This window comes from Lissotriton vulgaris (genome assembly GCF_964263255.1).
Source record: "Lissotriton vulgaris chromosome 5 unlocalized genomic scaffold, aLisVul1.2 SUPER_5_unloc_1, whole genome shotgun sequence".
Taxonomy (NCBI): Eukaryota; Metazoa; Chordata; class Amphibia; order Caudata; family Salamandridae; genus Lissotriton; species Lissotriton vulgaris.
Window position 1 is genome coordinate 226310 of NW_028240613.1, and position 18287 is coordinate 244596.

At 43.6% G+C, this 18287-nt stretch overlaps 1 protein-coding gene across 1 annotated transcript in view; it reads left to right on the forward strand.

Moving 5' to 3' along the window:
* The first annotated feature begins 10290 nt into the window (after positions 1-10290).
* Positions 10291-18287, forward strand: part of LOC147672981 (tyrosine-protein phosphatase non-receptor type 11-like) — a 302524-nt gene continuing 294527 nt past the window's right edge. The window contains exon 1 of the mRNA XM_086947841.1: positions 10291-10433. Coding sequence (XP_086803967.1) covers positions 10420-10433 — 14 coding nt within the window. The 5' untranslated portion in view covers positions 10291-10419. The remainder of the gene's footprint in view (positions 10434-18287) is intronic.

Consider the following 18287-nt stretch of genomic DNA (forward strand, 5'->3'; position numbering starts at 1 on the left):
TGCTACCTCCGGGTCTTGACAGCGCTATAGAAAACTTCCTAAATAAATAAATAAATGCAATACATCATGCATTCAATTGTGAACGAAGTTAGCATATTCAGATTTCACTTAGGCCCATGAAAAAAATCTGTCCCCATTGTACGCACAGAGAGAACAAGCATTTGCAATGCAATAGGTCTCGCATTAGGAAAGTTTGAGCTATTGGTATTGTAAATGACAAATATTTTATTTATGTGTTGGTTTCGAAAATAGCTAAATGAATAGCTTTGTCATTTACAATGCCAAAAGTTTTAACTTTCTCAAATGTGACACCTATAGCATTTGTAATGCAATATGTGTTGTATTTACGTGACTTAGATGTATTGATATTACAAGTAACAATGTCTTATTTTTTTTTAATAATTAATACTTAAATAAAAGTTATTGTGATTTATAATGGCAATAGCTTAAACTTTTGTAAATAACTTTTGTGAAGATTATGTTCAGTGTATTTTATTGTGACGAAAATCTAAGAACAGAAGTGAAATATTAACATATTTTTGTGACATTTGTAATAAAGCTTGAAACATTGAGAGAACATATTTGAACAAGTTGTTGTTGAATGGTTGCACAGATTGATGCTGTGGTGGCGCTGAATGATGTTGTGGTGGTGACGAGTGATGCAGTGGCATTCAGTGATGCTGTGGTAGCGCATAGTGATGTTGTGGTGCCCCTGAGTGATTCTGCGGTGCCCCTGAGTGATTCTGTGGTGGTGCTGAGTGATGCTGTGGTGATGCGATAGATAGATAGATAGAGGGAGTGCGATAGATAGAGTGAGGGCGATGGATAGATAGAGGGAGGGCAATGGATAGATAGAGGGAGGGCGATAGTTAGAGTGAGGGTGTAGGGTATTTCCCCTGGAGTACCCTATTCGTGCTACAAGCAGCACACAGCATTGATGACACATGAGCTGTACTGCAAAAAGTGTACATTTGTGGTCCCTGAGGATCAGTTTTTGCCCCTTTGCTCTATGACAGCAAAAGTGAGAAAGAGCGAGAAATAAATAGAGATAGAGAATGTGAGAGAAAAATTAGAAGAGGAGAGGAGAGAAAGAGACAGAGGGAAGGATGACAGAATGCAGAAAAAAATGTAAGAGAGAAAGAAAGAAAAATAAGGCAGAGAAAGATAGGATATGAAAATAGAAGAAATAAATTAGGATAAATAGATAGAGAAAGGAGCAAAAGAAAGGTGGTGAAGGAAAAAGATACATGAGAAGAAAATGAAAGGAAGAAAAAACGAAACAGTGAAATGAATGAATGAAAGGAGAAGAAGAAAAAAGAATGACAGAGAAAGGCATAAAGATACAAATAAGGAAATCAGAATGGAGAAAGAGGAAAGAAGGCAAGAGAAAAAAAGCCAACAAGAAAAGGATGGAGAGTAGCGCAAGAAGAAAATGAGAGGTACAAAGGCAAAGAGAGAAGAAGTTAAAATAAAATGGGAAAGAAACAAAGAGGGAGATACATGGAGAAACGTATAAGAAATAAATACAAAAAAAGCATTTGCAATGCAATCGGTCTCGCATTTGTGAAAGTTAGAGCTATTGGCATTGTAAATGACAATATTTTTTCTTATGTTTTCCAATGTTACCTTTCTTTCTTAAATTAACACATTTAGTATTTCTTAACACTATCTCCTATTTTGCACTTGTCAATAAAATTTACAGATAACCAAAGTCTTAACCAATGTCTTGACTGATTAAAGGCAATATTTGGTCCCTGTGGTTGTGTAAGTGTGGGCAGTCACAGAAATTACCCATAAGGTAATGGCAGGGTAAGTGTGCGCAGTCACCAAGGAAACCCATAAAGTAATGTATGGCAGAGAAAGTGTGAACAGTACACTCAAAAGATTTAAGCAAGTGTGAGGGGATGTTGGTGTATCCCAAAAACACAATATTTACGGCTTTAAAAACTTTGCATTGTACTAACTATATGTGTTCGATGAAGGGCCGTAAAGCTATAATTATCTGGATGATTTTATTGGTTATTTGCCCTCAAACACCATGCAGAAAGCACAGCGAAGACAAGCCACTGGAGCTGTGACAATAAACACTATGCGGACTGGTAACCAAAGCAACAACTCAGTTTGGTTTAAGGATCCCGTACTGCAGCGTAGCGAGCCATTTATTCTACAACACGCAGCCCACATTAATTTAACAATCAGGATACATACAGTAAATTCCTGTTGAAGTTGGGAGATTTCTGTGTTAAAATAAGAAACAAAATAAATCAGATCTGATATTGCAGCCATCAGCGCTGGCCAGACAGCCGATGTGGCTTGCTTAGATAATGAACAACCAATAACTTGAGAGAAGTGTTTATTTGGAAAACAGCAACCTGTTTGTGAGTGCAGGAGACACGGGGCAGAGGGCGGCCACCCTGGGAGTACTTACAGGAAATGCTGAGTGTACTAGACCCACCGCATCCAGAGCAGGCTTGAAACCAGGGCAACCACAGGCCAGCGAAGGAAGATTTATAGGAGGTGCTGCCCGGAGGAGGAGATGTCAGACAGGGTGTTCAAAGGGCGGGGGATGAATAGGTGTACTCACTATCGCTGTGTGTTGAAGTGCAGCGCTCAGCTCTGCCGCTCCTTACATTTAAAGTGAAAGCTGTGCTGTGCAGTAAAATGGCAATTTCTCGGGGCTGGGCTGCCCTCCTGCAGGGAGAGGTTATAGATGCAGGAAGGCACAATTAACAGGGGCGAGAAAGGAATTTGAAAAAAAAGAAAACAAGATGAAATTCAGTAAATGGCCAACAACAGAGCGCCAGGCTCACACGTACCTGCTCTGCTGCCCCTTAAATTTAAAGTGAAATTGTCACCATGCAGAAATAAAGAAAAGCACGGCGAGTGCTACAAAAGTAAATAAACAGTGCGCAAACACAAAGAAACAAGCGGCAGAGCTGGGGAAGTACCTAGTTTCGACCACAAAATTCTAGATTTCTATTCTCTAGATTCCTAAACCAAAACCAACTGCTTACACTGTGTGCTGTGTCATATCTACTCCCTCAATCAACGAGCCTTACCTGAACCGTAATGATGGTGCACTGTTGTACAGTGCTTTGCTTCTTCCTTGGGCCAGCACTCTAGATCTCTTCTTGTGTTCTGGGTTCTGGAGTTCTCCTTCGCCCTGTTGGCAGTTGGAGCTCTGGTTGGACGGGGGGCTGACCTACCTATACCTGTGCTGCATTAAACCTCTTACTTCACTTACCTGCTTGTGGAGTCATCGTCTTATTTACAACATCTGGCGACTTGGACTGGCGAAGTGTCCAACCACTGCTTCTTCGTTGGTTGCTGCAGCCCAAGAAGATTTTACAGTGCGGTAGATCTTCACCCTCAAGAACCCCGTGTGAAGCACAGCGAGGACACAGACATCGTCTCTCATGTCAGCGGTGATTATTTTATTCAATATTGAGCTGTCCTGGTGTTTTCCTCTCTTCGGGATGTCCGGAAAAGTGATCGACGTCATTTTCGTCGACGAACAAGAATCCCGGTGAGTTGCCTAGCAACGTGAACGCGCAACGCAGAAAAAGTGATCGACGTCATTTTTGTTGACGAACAAGAATCCCGGTGAGTTGCCTAGCAACGTGAACACGCAACGCAGGCAGTAGCGTAACTAAACGCAGGCGTCAGCGTCACCAACCCTGTCACGAGCAGTGTCACTGGAACGCATAGCAACGCGTTCAACGTCCCTGGAGCGCATTTTCAATGCGCGTGGAATCTCGCTGCAACCAAAACGTCTGACGTGTAGCCAATCACACGCACAACGTAATCGGCCATTTTAGGAGTGTTTTTTTTTTTTTTTTTCTTTGTTGTCAATCTCCAAGGAAACGCTCGTTGTGGACCACGAAGCATCGTTCCTTTGCAACGGATCTCCTCTTCATATAGGAGTAAGCCTCAGTTATTTAACTCATTATTTTTGTACTGTCTGGTGTATTTGTTTACCCTATCTGTGGTCAATTAGAGACATGGCTCAATCAATCAATGTCGCCCTTCCTCCTCAATTCTTGTCAGAGCCAGGCAATCCACCTATAGCGTGGGAAGACTAGATAGTCATGTTCTACAATTATATTGAAGCTCTTGATGGAGAGGACTATTCACCTAAACGCAAAAAAGCACTGTTAATGACCACTTTGGGTAAAGAGGGACAGCGCCTTTTCAGATATTTACCACAAGTACTACCTGCAGGGTCACAAGCTGACTTAGATGAGTTTAAAGAGGCGGTAACAAGATTAGAAACTCGGTTTGGCAAAGAAGAAAATCTTATCCTTCAAAGATACAAGTTCTATAAAAATAAACAATTGGCTGAAGAAAGCATTGATGAGTTTGTAGCAAGACTGCGCGAATTATCGATTAAATGCAACTTTGGCCAGATGGCGGACGAATTAATTAGAGATCAGCTGGTTGTTCAAGCCAACAATAGAAAAGTCCAAGAACGTTTGTGGGCGGCAAAGAACCCAACGTTGAAGGATGCCATAGAATTAGCTAAAGTCGTGGAAGAAAGCGAAAAGTGTATGAGGGAACTACAGAAAACTGGTCTGGAGACCAAAGTAGCTGAAATCTCTCATAAGGGTACTTTTAGCGAAAATAGTGACGATGAAGCTACTGCCATTGCAATTGTTAGAAAGAAAGGCTATGTTCTTCAGAAAAAGAATGTACAACAAACATCTTTTAGCAAGAGTAATCAAAAGATGTGTTCTAGGTGTGGTAGTTTTTCTCATTCTTCGGATGGGAAATTTTGTTTTGCAAACAACAAAGAGTGTCTCCGTTGTGGTAAGACGGGACACTTTGCTAAAATGTGTAGGAATAAGAATAACTCAAGAGTTACAGTTGTTAATGAATGTGATGATTTGAGGCGTGATGTTAACAAGATTTTAGTTCTGACTGACACTGTGTGCGCGTGTGATAACCAGAGGGGTAATCCTTTTAAGGATGATTTTGTTGTTGATGGGAAAGTCATTACACTCATGGTTGATACAGGTTCAAAGTGGACCATAATTCCCACTTCTTTGATGAAGAGTGTGTGGGGCGAAAGAGATTTGAAGACGTGCGACATCTTCCCGTCTGGTTACCAGGGTGAGAAAATTGACATGCTAGGTTTCTTTGAAGCTGAAATTGACTTCAAAGGCAGATCAGCTTATGGTAAAATATATATATCAGCAGATGGACCAGCAATCTTAGGCCGTCACCATCAATATGATCTGCACATTGTGGTTGATCCTAGATCCGATAATCCTGTTTCTATTGTTGAGACCTCATCCTTGGAGGATATATTGGCCAGATATAAAAATGTTTTTAGGGACCAGTTGGGTGAACTTATTGGCTACTCACATCGCATAATTCTCAAGGAGGGCAGTTCACCTGTACAACACAAGGTAAGGAGGGTGCCCTTTGCTTTACGAGATGAAGTTAAGGCTACTATTGAGGAAATGCTCCAAGGGGGTATCATTGAACCCATCGAAGCATCTCCTTGGGTTTCGCCTGTTGTGATCTCGCAGAAACCGGACAACAAAATCAGGTTCTGTGTGGATCTTCGTTCCCTAAATAAGTGTGTTGTAGCCGATGTATTTCCCCTACCAAACATCGGTGAATTGGTATCAACCCTTAAAGGGGCAAGGTTCTTCAGTAAGGTGGACCTTAAACACGCCTACCATCAAATTTGTCTGGATGATAGCTCAAAGCATTTAACTGCTTTTATCACCAGTGAAGGCACATTCCAATTCACTAGGCTACCCTTTGGGCTAGTCTCAGCCGCTAGCGTATTCCAGAGACTTGTCTCTGAAGTCTTTAAGGGTCTTGATAAGGTGCATTATTTTCAAGACGATATCTTGATTTATGGTGATTCTCTACAGGAACACAACAAAATCTTACAAGATGTGTTACTTAGGGTGGATGAGTCTGGTTTAACATTAAGAAAAGAGAAGTGTGCTTTTCTGTTGAAAGAGATAGAGTATTTAGGATTTTGTTTGTCAGAAGAAGGCATTAAACCTAAGAAAAACTTACTTGAAGCCATTGAGCTAGCACCCTCCCCGGTTGATAAGGATCAACTTCGCTCCTTTATGGGCTTGATCGAGTTCTACTCGAAATTTGTAAGAGATTTCTCATCCAAGACTGCTTCCCTGAGATCCTTACTAAAAAAAGGTGTCAAGTTTTGTTGGACTACTGAGCACGAATCCTGCTTTAAATTGATCAAAGGGGAACTTAAATCTGCAAATGTTCTCACCCCTTTTGACACTGCTCGGTCCTCCATCCTGATGGTTGACGCCAGTGCCATTGGCCTTGGTGCAGTTCTCTTACAAAGACATGGTAGTGTTGAGAAAACTATAGCATTCGCGTCTAGGCCTCTGTCCACCTCTGAGTCAAACTACTCCGTAATAGAGCGTGAGGCTCTTGCCGCAGTCTGGGGAACGAGTTACTTTCGAACATACTTGTGGGGTTACAAGTTTGTTTTGCGTACAGACCACAAACCACTTTTAAACGTTCTAGCTCCTGGTGGGGCTGGTAAGGGTTCCCCGAGGTTGGCGAGACTGGCTTCTCGCTTACAGGACTATCAGTGTGAGATCGAATTTGTGCATGGGTGGAGGAATATCCAAGCGGATTGTCTGTCTAGGCTCCCTATTCCTTCCACTTGTTGTGGTTCTGAGATCACGTCTGATGATCTTGCGGTTGCTGTGATGGAGGATGTTTTGTTGGTGGGCGGTGGTTCATTTTCCCGTGATGAATGGTCCAAGGGCATGGAGGAAGATCTGACTTTGAAGGCTGTTATCAGTCTCGTTTCTAATGGTACAAGGAGGGAAAGTACTGTTAGTCCTTCAGTCAGACCCTTCCTGAAAATATTGGATGAACTTTCTTTAGAGGGAAAAGATGTTTTGATGCGAGGTGATCGCTTTGTCCCTCCTGATCTATTAAGAAGGAGGATTCTAGATTTGGCCCATGAGGGACACTTGGGTCAAAGTCTCACTCAACGCCGTGTCAAACAGAACTTTTGGTGGCCCTCTATCGATAACGATGCAGTTGATTGTGTATTGAAGTGTAGTTTCTGCAGGGAAGGCGAGAAGCGCCTCAAAGTTTTGGGCTCTCAGTCCACACATAAAATTGTTTTTGAGAATACTCCCTGGCATAGTGTCTGCATAGACTTCATAGGCCCTATGAGTGAGCTACCTACTGATCACCGTTTCGCAATTGTTCTAATCGATTGTTTTTCAAAATGGCTGTGTGTACAATTTGTAAAAGAGATCACTACTGATGCCACCATTAAGTTTTTGAAGGGTATTTTTATCAACGAGGGGTATCCTTCTGTTCTTATTTCAGACAATGGGACTCAACTCACGTCCTCGAAAATGACTTCTTTTGTTAAAGATTGTGGCATCAGGCATCAGAAGACTAGTCTTTACAACCCACAGGGTAATGGCCTTTGTGAAAGGGTGAATCGCCTTGTTAAGGGCGTGATTCAGATGTTTGTAGAGACTGGCTGCTTTTCAGATGAGCGTGTCCAGGAACTGGTCTGGGCTTACCGCTCCACGCCTCATAAGAGTGGTGAAAAGTCTCCTTTTGAACTAATGCGTGGTCGCACACCAGTAAGTAAATTGACCCCTGCTTGGTTGAAGGGCTCTGGTGGCGATGTCCCCTTAATTCATGACAGTACCCCCTTGCCCATCTCTGTGGGTGACCTAGTTAAGGTTAAGCCGGGGATGTGCTGCATTAAACCTCTTACTTCACTTACCTGCTTGTGGAGTCATCGTCTTATTTACAACATGCACCTGGACCTGGACTATGAGCTCATCACGCCCCCTAGCTGCACTTTTAGAAGCTGGAAGGGCTGTGGAAGATGGGGTCCTCTCTGCACGGGCGAGACACAGGAAGCCAGGCAGGACTGCCCGAGACTGCCTGCTTGAGGGCGGGGCCACCAGCACAGACAGGAAGCGGACGGGAGCCTAACCCGCGCACCTGTGAAGGGAAGGGAGCAAGCCGCCTACGAATCCCGTGCAGCCGCCACTACCACGGGACGAGAGGAATCCGACAGACCCGGTGAGAGGGGCGTCTGGGCACATTGCAGGTCCCGCCCCCCGTGAGGGAAGCCCTGCGTGTGCCCGGTGAGTGGGGTGGGGAGGGTGTGTGTGTGTGTGTGTGTGTGTGTGTGTGTGTGTGTGTGTGTGCCTGTGCCTGCACGCGCGTGTGTGTGTGCCTGCATGTGTGTGCATGGTGTCTGTGTGTGTGTGCATGCGTGAGTTGGTTGTGTGTGTGCGCGCGTGATTGCGAGGGGCTGACTTGCTGTGAATGTGGGACAGGAGATGTGCACGGCGCAGAGCTGTACGTGCGTGTCCACGAGGTGAAATCGCCGAGGGAAAGCGCGTACACATCCCCTGTCCAACATTCCCGGCAAGTTAACAACATAAGGTCTTTCGCTGGATGCAGCGCTTCGCGCTGCTAACACCAGCGAGACCTAAAAACGTGGTACAAACTACCTGAGCATACACCGAACTTTTCCATTCTGTAAAGTCGCTGTCGTAGAAGGAAATAAGGCAGAAATTCAAATCTGCATGGATTACTTACTTGTCTGCTGTGGCAGTTCCCACCATTATCCTACCCATCTCCGTGGATCCGGAAGGGATAATCACACGGAGACAGGCAGCCCTTTTGAGGTTTCAGTTGTGTTGTCAGGGCCCGATGCGCAAAAACAGAGTCATTGCGTGTGACGTAACAGCGTGTATGTAGCACTACTGTACCACAGTGCTTCCTGACATTCACCTAGTTGAATGTGTCTCACAGGGAATGGTGGCCATATTTTAGTGGACACAATATTCTTTTTGGGCAAACAATTCTTCCTACGGTCACAGTGCTTCGTTATTCCCCTAGTCAGACATGTCCTTCAAGCAATGGTGGCCATATTGCAGTAGACAATGCTATTGAATGTGTACTTTCAGGAAATGGGGACAGATATACTTAAAAGGACGCAATATTCCTTTTAGACAAGGTATTCTTCGTATGGTCTTCATTCAAATTGAATTTTTGGGAATGTATTTGGCCATGATCCTTGGAGTTGAGCGTATACTGTTTTTTTTTATGATCTTGCTGATGAACGTTTGGTAAGTGATGGGTTTGTAATTGGTGGGGTTTTCAAGATCTACTGTAGGTTTCTCTAGTAATGGGAGAATCTGGGGTGGCTTGACAGCTTCTGCGAAGATGCCTTTAGTGAGGCAGGTGTTGACTATGTTGAATGGATGTAACAGGGTTTCTGTGGAGAGAGCTTTGATAAAAGAGGAGAGTAAGACATCATCTTCAAACCAAGTGACTTTGAAGAAGTTCAGCATGTCGGCGAGATCTGTGAAAGTTAGGGCTTTGAAGCAATAACCATGTTGGGCGTAAAACCTGCTGGTTTACAGAGGCGCACTGTGTTTTTAGGAATTATTCATAATACATTTGACTGAAGGGTTTAACTATTTAAACCTGTGGCCAGTGGCAACCCTTCTGTGCCAAGAGAATATTTCCAGAAATTGTAATGATATACTAAGTTAAATACGTGCCTTAGCGAATCGGTTATTTGAAAGAGGTAGGATAGGAAACTTGACTAGCATATAATAAACACAACAACGGACTTCTACGCAAGTTAAGTAAATAGCTGACAATCATTATTTTGGTTCATATAGAGCTGTGAAAAAAACTAGCCTTTAAAGAGGGGCGTGGCTTAGATACAATCACAGGAAGCTAGAGGCGTGGAAGCACCTCTTGCAGGAATCTTCTGTGAAAGCGGCGTATAGAGAAAGAGGACATGGAAATCTTTCAAACAACTCACTTGGCCTGCCACTAAACAGGTGCCCCGTGTGACAGTGTGGCGGCCATCTTAAAAGGTGTTAGGTTAATCGCATCTTGGAGAGCTGAAGGTGAACGATGGGCGACTGTTGAACAAACCAGTATTCAGAAAGTTTCTGGAGAACATACTGCAATGATATCTTTTCTAAAGACCTTGCTGCAACTAAAGCTTCTATAACATTTACGGTTCATTAAAAAAAAAAAAACTTTTTTCTCTAAATAGTGATTATTTTTGTAACCTTTTCTCTTTCAGAAGGTAAATCCTGCCTCCGTTCTCCTTCAGTGCATAAGTTTTCTTCCATATTTAATTTAATGAGTTTGTACTTAGAACGGATTCAGTGCGTTTAACGCTCTATTATAAGATGGCGACGGCGTAGTGTGCCTCCCTTTTACGTCGTATACGTACAGAGGGCCGGAGGACAGCCTCTTTGAAGAAGTTCCCTTTGGTGGGCGGGAGTTGCACATGGAGGTGCGGTCTGTTTATTGTGGGCGTAGCCCGGTCAGGTCCACGATCTCGCTCCCGGCGGGGAGGCTGCAGATTTTTCTAAAGCCGCTGGCCTGCTGTTGAAGAACACCATGGGATCCCGGAGGTAAGACAAGAGGCGAGAAGGAAATATGAATGGGAGAGGAGCACACTGACTAAAATCCGGAGCTCATAGGGGCGAAAGAGAATTGCAACAGTCAGCCACGGGGAATAGGCAGTGTTGGAATCAGTGTGATGTGTGTCTCAACGCTGTCCATAACCCTAATCGTAAACCTCATGATTACTTTTACACTCTAGTGTAGCGTTATTTCCCTCTCTGTATCCCATTCCCCAATCCTCCTCTTGCCATACACCCAGTGGTCCCTGTGAGTTTGTGCTCTCGGCGCGCCCTTCGTGTGCACCCTAGTACTTCGCTTGCTTATTCTGGAAGCTAGTCTCGTTTTATCTTGCTTCATCATTCCCCCTTACTTTTTCGCATTCAGTACCGTGTCACTTTGTAAACAAGAGCCATTAACCCTATGTCACGAGAAAACTATCGCTCGTGTTTTGTATTCATTTTTCCCACAGTGACTGTGATGAGTGTAATTTCTTATTGAAGCGAAGGTCAAGTCTCAACTTTACCCTCTAATTAAATTGAGCAAAAAAATGTGTTCGGGGTGATGGGAAAAGTTTTATAGATCAGGCTGGACGCTTCGTCGATGTTGACCTATATATTTGTGACCCTGTACACTTGTCCAAGTTCTGTTGACTCTTTCTGGTATCCCCATTCATTTGTTTCCTTTCTTTTGTCCTCCTTATCAGTTGCTTTTCCCTTCCTCTTAACTGCCAGTGGTCACTCGTCTTTGATCTTGGTGCACACGTGTTAACTTTTCAAAGTTGTGTTAAGTGTCCTTTCTAAGGGCCAGGAGGTAAATTTCCATTGGCAAAGTTATCATTTGAGTGTGGTCAAACAAGTAAATATGTACCTTTTTCTAGAAAATGTTTGCAAAGTATGGTCCTCTCTTTCAGTTGACAGTCCATTAACATATACTCCAGTGATTCCTTATTTGTGCCTCCTTCTTTGCCCACTCAATTATCCATTTTTCTCCCATAGCCTCTGCTCTTTGACCTTCCAGCTTTGGTCCCTTTCTGTCCTGTTTCCGTCTACACTCCTGCCTTTCCCTCAGACCCTTACACTGCCTTCTTTCTTCGTCCCTTTAGTCTACACTCTGTGTGCCTTTTAATTCTCACTCTCTAGCTCCCTTTAATGTGTACACTCAGCCTTTTCATCTTTATCTGCGTCCCATCTCGTCTGCTGCCCCCTGCATCCCATCTCGTCCTGCGTCCCATCTCGTCTGCCGCCCCATTTCATTTACTCCCCTTCGTGTCCTTTTTCTTCTGCTACCTTCTGGCCAATTTTTGTCTGCCTCTTCTGTGTCCCTGTCCTTGGTCCCCAATGTATCCCTTTCATCTGCTTCTTGTGTAAGCCCCCTTCTGTGCTCCTTTTACTCTTCTGTGTCCCTTTCCTTCCCCCTGTCCCCTTCTGCGTCCTCATCTTCTGCCCCCACGTGTCCCTTTCTTCAGCTCTCATAGCTTTCTTTCTTCTGCAATTCAACATGCCAGGCCCCCAAAATGGAAGTCACTGGTTCCCAAATTGCAGCAGTTAGTCGTAACAGATAGTTTGGGGAAAAGCCAAACTTCTACCCCCTTCATCAGTGTATTTGTAAGCTGCACCTCAGATAATAGGCCATAGGCTGCTGCTTGAAACAGCAATGAGATCGAGCATGGTGGCTTGAGCTACTCTCTTTGAACTATACCCTTGGGCCAGGCTCACATTGTAAAAAAAAAAAAAAAATGACGTGTGCGACCTGGCCGAAGTTAATTTACTGTTTGTGAAATTTTGATGGACCTCTTCCACTATTGGGGGAAAACTTTGCAGAAAAGTGAGGGCTCTTTCTCTTAAGAAGAGAAATGCTTTAAAGAAGAGGTCTTCAAACTGTTGGGTCCTCCACTGTGGGGGCTAGAATTGATCTCAGGAGGAGGGACACGCTCCAGTCGCTGTCCAATATGAGCATTTACTCTGCTCTTGGGTAATAGAGAGCGAGATTATGGTAAGTAAATTCTACAAAGATTCCCCTGCCACCTTTTTCATAAAGTGACACTGCGGATACGGTTACATTTTTCGGGGATTCTGGATCCCAGTAACATACTGGCAATTACATATTTGATTGCACTTTTAAAAGGCAAAACTGAATATGCATGTGCTGGTATTTGAAATGTTAGATATGTTCAGAGTTGCAGATTTTAGATGATTATTTGTGGTAAAATATGTTTGGGGGATGGCTGGTATTTTTGAAGAAAAAAAATTATGCTGGTATTGGTGCCATAAAGCAAATGACACACTCTCCCCCAGTCAAGAGATCTGGATTAAATCCATTGTTCTTTTGCTCACCATGCCACCCCAGTTTAGACCCAGTAATCTGTCGATCAGTCTTTACTCTGCTCCTCATTGGAACAGTACAGCCCAAACTGCCAAGGCAGGTTATCCCTGGACCAGAAACAGCAAGGGACCAATTTCGGTGGTATCACTCCATATCAGCCAGGCTAGCTTGAATCCAGTGGCACAGTGAGCATGGGACCCACAACTGGGCATACCCTATGCACTTGGGGCGAGAAAGCAAAAGAGACGCAAATGATGGATGGAGTGCAGAACAAATCAAACATTCAACCCCAGTCAAGAGATCTAGGTTAAATCCATTGTTCTTATACTCACCATACAACCCCAGTTTAGACTCAGCGATATGCAAATAACTCTTGACCCTGCTTCTCGTGTGAACAGTCCAGCTCGAACTGCCAATCTAGGTCCTCCCTGGACCAGAAACAAGTATGTTGACAATGAAAAGTTTGAACACCATTGCTCTAAAGCTTTCAGGTTGTTCCTTATCTTTCTTTAAAGCTCATGCCGTTTATCCCTGATGTGGATCACCTTCCTACACAGTAACAGTTCTATTGCATGGTTCTTGCAGTTATATTAGGACATTTTCAATATGCGCATTCAGACATCTGAAGATACTGCTTCCATAGAAGTTTAAGGACTGATTTGGCTTGTGGATATGTTCTACCCATACTGTGAATGTGCATTTTGCTATTGTAGGTGAATGGATCAACTTCAGAGTTGCACATGACTGCCCTTGGTGTTTATTATTTATGAGAAAAGATGACTGTACTTAAACACTCACAAATGTAATTGTGTTGTAGGCTTTCCTGTTGCCCTGGCAAAAGTATGTGTGCAAGACACTTAATGATAGTGAGTGCTATACTAACTAGTCATTGGCCTTTGTTGGCTTTGTTCCATGTATACCCCATTGATTTAATGGATGGCTTATATGATCCTATTGTATCTAAGCAGCCTTTGCAGTGTGTTTGTGTGTAAGTGGACTATAGTACTTTCAATTTTCTCACATTCCACTAGGGTGAATGGTTGTCCAGTCTCCGGGGAGTTGTTTGGTTGCATTGTTAGTTGATACTTTGGCCATTGCACTTTTTATGGCTCTGAGGCAGTTTTTTTAGGTTATGTTTTAAGTGACCACATTCTTGCTATTCGAGTGTATGGAAATAATTGCAAATCCATCAATAAAATATGAATATTAGGTCTCTGGAAAGTTCTCAATGTTTGTTTTCTTTATCATCTGTAAACCAGCATTTACAATGCAATGGTCTCGGCATTAGTAAAGGTAGAGTTATTGGCATTGCTCATGACATTTTTTTCATTTTATTTAAAAAAAACATAAATAAATGGTATTGTCATTTACAATGGCAATAGGTGAGCATTAGAGAGTAGTAGAGTATTCGCGGACACAGAGCTGCGCACACACACACAGACAGAGCCACGCACACACAGACAGAGCCACGCACACACAGACAGAGCCACGCACACACAGACAGAGCCACGCACACACAGACAGAGCCACGCACACAGACAGAGCCGTCTGTGTGTGTGTGTGTGCGTGGCTCTGTCTGTGTGTGTGTGTGTGTGTGTGTGTGTGGCTCTGCGTCTGGGAATACTCTCTACTACTGTCTAATGCTCACCTATTGCCAATGTAAATGACAATACCATTTATTTATGTTTCAAAAAAAAAAAAGAAAATGAAAAAAAATGTAATGAGCAATGCCAATAGCTCTACCTTTAATAATGCTGAGACCATTGCATTGTAAATGCTTGTTAGTCATTCTCATAAAATGAATAAAGGGAACAAGGACACGGACAGCGGGAGGGGGGTGGGAACAAAGACACGGACAGCGGGAGGGGGCGGTAACGAGGACAGCGGGAGCGGGCGACCTCATCTTAAAAAACAACAATCTCAGGACAAAAGGAAAAAAAGTTGTCTGTGCTGGTTTTGAAAAAGCCACAGGCGAAATTAGGTCATTATTTCTGCTCGGGCCACCAATCATGCCTCGTACATAACTGCGTTTCACACAGCATTACTTGGCAAGCGGCAAATGGCAAACAAGCACTCACCTGAGGACGACTTCTTCCGGCTGCGGTGGGCCTGAAATGGCTGCCACAAAGCTCCGTCATTTTCGCGATTCGGGAACGTGTTTTTAGCAGTTGAGTGACGGATGACGTCACGGCTTAAAAACTGCAAAAAAAACACGCCCCCGAATCGCAAAAAGACGGGGCTTGAACAGAGTGACGCCCCTCTCCTCCAATGGCTAATGGAGAAGAAGGGCGGGTCCAAGCTCCACTGTAGCCAAAACACAAAATCTAGGACTCTGCCCACTGCTTAAGCAGTGCGACGCAGGCAGAGACCTAATAAAAACCACAGGCTCGCTTGCATATGAGTTGGAATGTGAAAAGTTAAAGCTCATGCATTTTCTTTCAGTTCAATCGTCTGTGCCTATGGCACTACAGATACCTATCAACGATGCATCTCCATGCATTTGTTTTTAAAGCGTGCTTAAGAACTCCAGAATAAGACGTTGATGTGTCTGCGTGCTCGTTTTCTGGCCATGTTCTAAAGCAATGGTCTTCAAACTTTTTATTCCCTTCAAGGATCACATTATTTTTATATATTTAAAAAAAAAAAATCCTAAATAGTTACATTTGTTGACGCTGTCTGAGAACGTGTTATTGAGCACCTAAAAAAACACCTGCGGATTTACTTCACCTTAAGCCAGATTTTATTTTGGGGGGGGGAATCCACTCGTGACTCTAAGTACCAGCAGTTATGGACCGGTGGAAAGGTAAATAAGAACTGTGAAAGCTCTACTGTAGGTGGAAAATAAGGCTGAAAGTGCCCCCCCCCCCCCCAGGTCCTTAATTTTACTTAAAGCAGACAGACAAGTTTACTGCCCTTGGGTGCCTCAGGTCCCCTCGCCACATTCACTGAATTTTGAAAGCGGGCAGAAAACTATAGCTGGAGCCAGCATTCTAAGATTCTGATTGGCAAAGTCGGACTCGACATGCCAAACAGGGTGCTAATTGAATTTAGGGATATTTTTACCTATGTGTTTATATATCTAGATGGAATTCAAAGTCCTTTAAAGATCACCGATTGACTTTCATGCACTCGTATTTGGAATACAAAAATCGAAGTGGTGCCAAGACGTACACATGCTTCAGTCATTTGTACTTTGGAAGGGATATGGTGCAACCTTCAACCTTACAATACCGTTCTAGAACCCATGTATAGGAACTCTGTGTGTGGTATGTGAAGAAAGGAGCCACAGGTCAGTATTCCGTAATTAAAAATTTTAAGCCTAGTACATTTGTTCATAGAGTTGATGACTCAGAAGAAGTTAGTTATAACGGTATAGCGTATCTCTGTTCCCATGGATCACTTGACTGGTTACTTAAGTATTGACTATAAGGTAATTTCCTGGACATCTTCTAGTGATTTTCTGATGGTTAACCATCGTTGTATTTAAATGTCACAAAACCTTAGTGACTGAATTGATCTACAGGTGATCTTGTTCAGGTGGTCTTCTGGCAGTGCAGTGAGGTACACAAAGCAGATTCTGTCCACAAGGCCCTTTTGTCCGTACAGTGAGTGATTATATCCTTTGTTAATGGTTGTGTTAATCTCAGTTACAGTCATTCATTGATTCTCGACTGTCTAGTGAATGATGCCTGCTTTCAGTATATGGCTCTGGTCACCCAACTTTACTATTATGTTCTGTGATTGTGGCAGTGTTATCTAACTTATTGTATCATGTATTTACTTATTTTATCATGTGGCCATTGCACTGGCTGTTCTGTGGAGTCATTCTACAATGCGGTTGGGTCTCCTACTTGTACAATGAATAATTTTGTGCAGCAGGGTTTGTTGACTGTGGACCTTCTCACTGCACAGCGGTTCTCTTCAAACAAGCTGCTCTCCACGATCAGGCTCCGTCCAAGCTCCAATAGGGCTTAGTCCCCGTCAATTTAATTTTTTAAAACTGTATAACTTTTTATTGCAAAAATAAACTGAGCAGTGAAGTGACAATATGACATAAAACATAGCTAAAAATGCCTGGTCCAATCTGAACGTATAGGACAAATGCCATCAATACCATTCATATCCGCTCCCGCCCACCAATAGGTCTTCTTCCTCTATTTGCACATTTCGAGGTCGACCCGTGAAGCCCTGTTTCTCCACCGGCGCACAGATCATCCCTCAAATGCATTCCATTTCCCCCACACCTTAGTCCACTTATTGGGGCAGCTTCTGCTCTCAAACTGCCCTCTCCGCTAGCATGCACCAGTCCATGTCTGTGTTCTATTCATTCAGTGTAGGGGTCTGTGTGGCCCTCCATAGTTTGTCAATGTTTTTCTTGGCAACCATAAATCATAGTGTGACCCAGAGGCATTCCAAGTTATTTAGATCTATCTCGTCCCACACATTTACAAGACACCACTGTGGCGACTTGGCTATCATATGGTGAATTCCTTCTGAATATCAGACATCACCTTTTCCCAGTAGTATGGCAATGTCGCACATTCCCACAATCTATGGAAGTAGGTACCCTCCCTTTCGCATCCCTCTGGGCAGAGCGCTGATTCGACCTTCCCCATTTTAACTAGTGTAGTGCAAGCAAAGTATGTTCTGTGTACAATTTTCAGTTGTATTAGTTTATAATTGGATATGATAGCCACCTTCCCGGGGTTGGTAAGACCCTTCTGGGATTGTTCGTCTTCCAATTGTCCCACGTCCCTCTCACACTGTTTCCTACAGTGTAGTCAGAAGTGCAGGGGAATTAAGGATTTTGCGATAAGTGAGGGATATTGCCTTTTTCTCCATGTAGTTATCAAGTACTTTATCTTCCATTGGGGATGATTCTGGGAGTTCCTCCCCTTTCAGCACTACACGACTCCATGCATGTCTGACTTGGAGATTTCAAGAAATTTCCAAAGCGCTAGATGATAGTCTCTTTGAAGGTCAGCAAAGGGAAGCCGATCAGATCCCATTTGTCAAAGCCCCTTTGTTTCGCCTAGAGACCCAATTTTGCAGAGTCCCACAGTGGGGTCACTCTAGTTATTTGTTCCGCCAACCCAATGCAGCCGATGCCTCCTGGCATACCTTTATTATGGTGGAAGTTGGCCTGGGGAGCTAGCTATCCTTGCCCCATCCATATAGCGCCTGAGGTTTCATCCCGGTGACGGGGGGTGTAATTTACCTGCTGCAGTTTGAAGCAATCTAAAATCGCTTCCCGATTTAGGCCTGTAGACACACCTGTCCAGACCTTATGCCATAATAAAATCGGCTGGATTGTAATAAGGTCAGACAGGTATGGCAGGCCCAGTTCGGCATGGCAGATGTAAGTAGCAGTACTATCTGGGAGAGCCAGAAGGTATCTCAGGAAACTATTTTCATCTTGTTGGAGTGGCTCTACGTTTACATGGCCCCAAATGCTTGCCCCATACAAGGCAACAGATACATTTGGCTTTATATATTACCGGGAGGTCATCCGTAGTGCGCTTGCCCAACCTCCTTGCAAA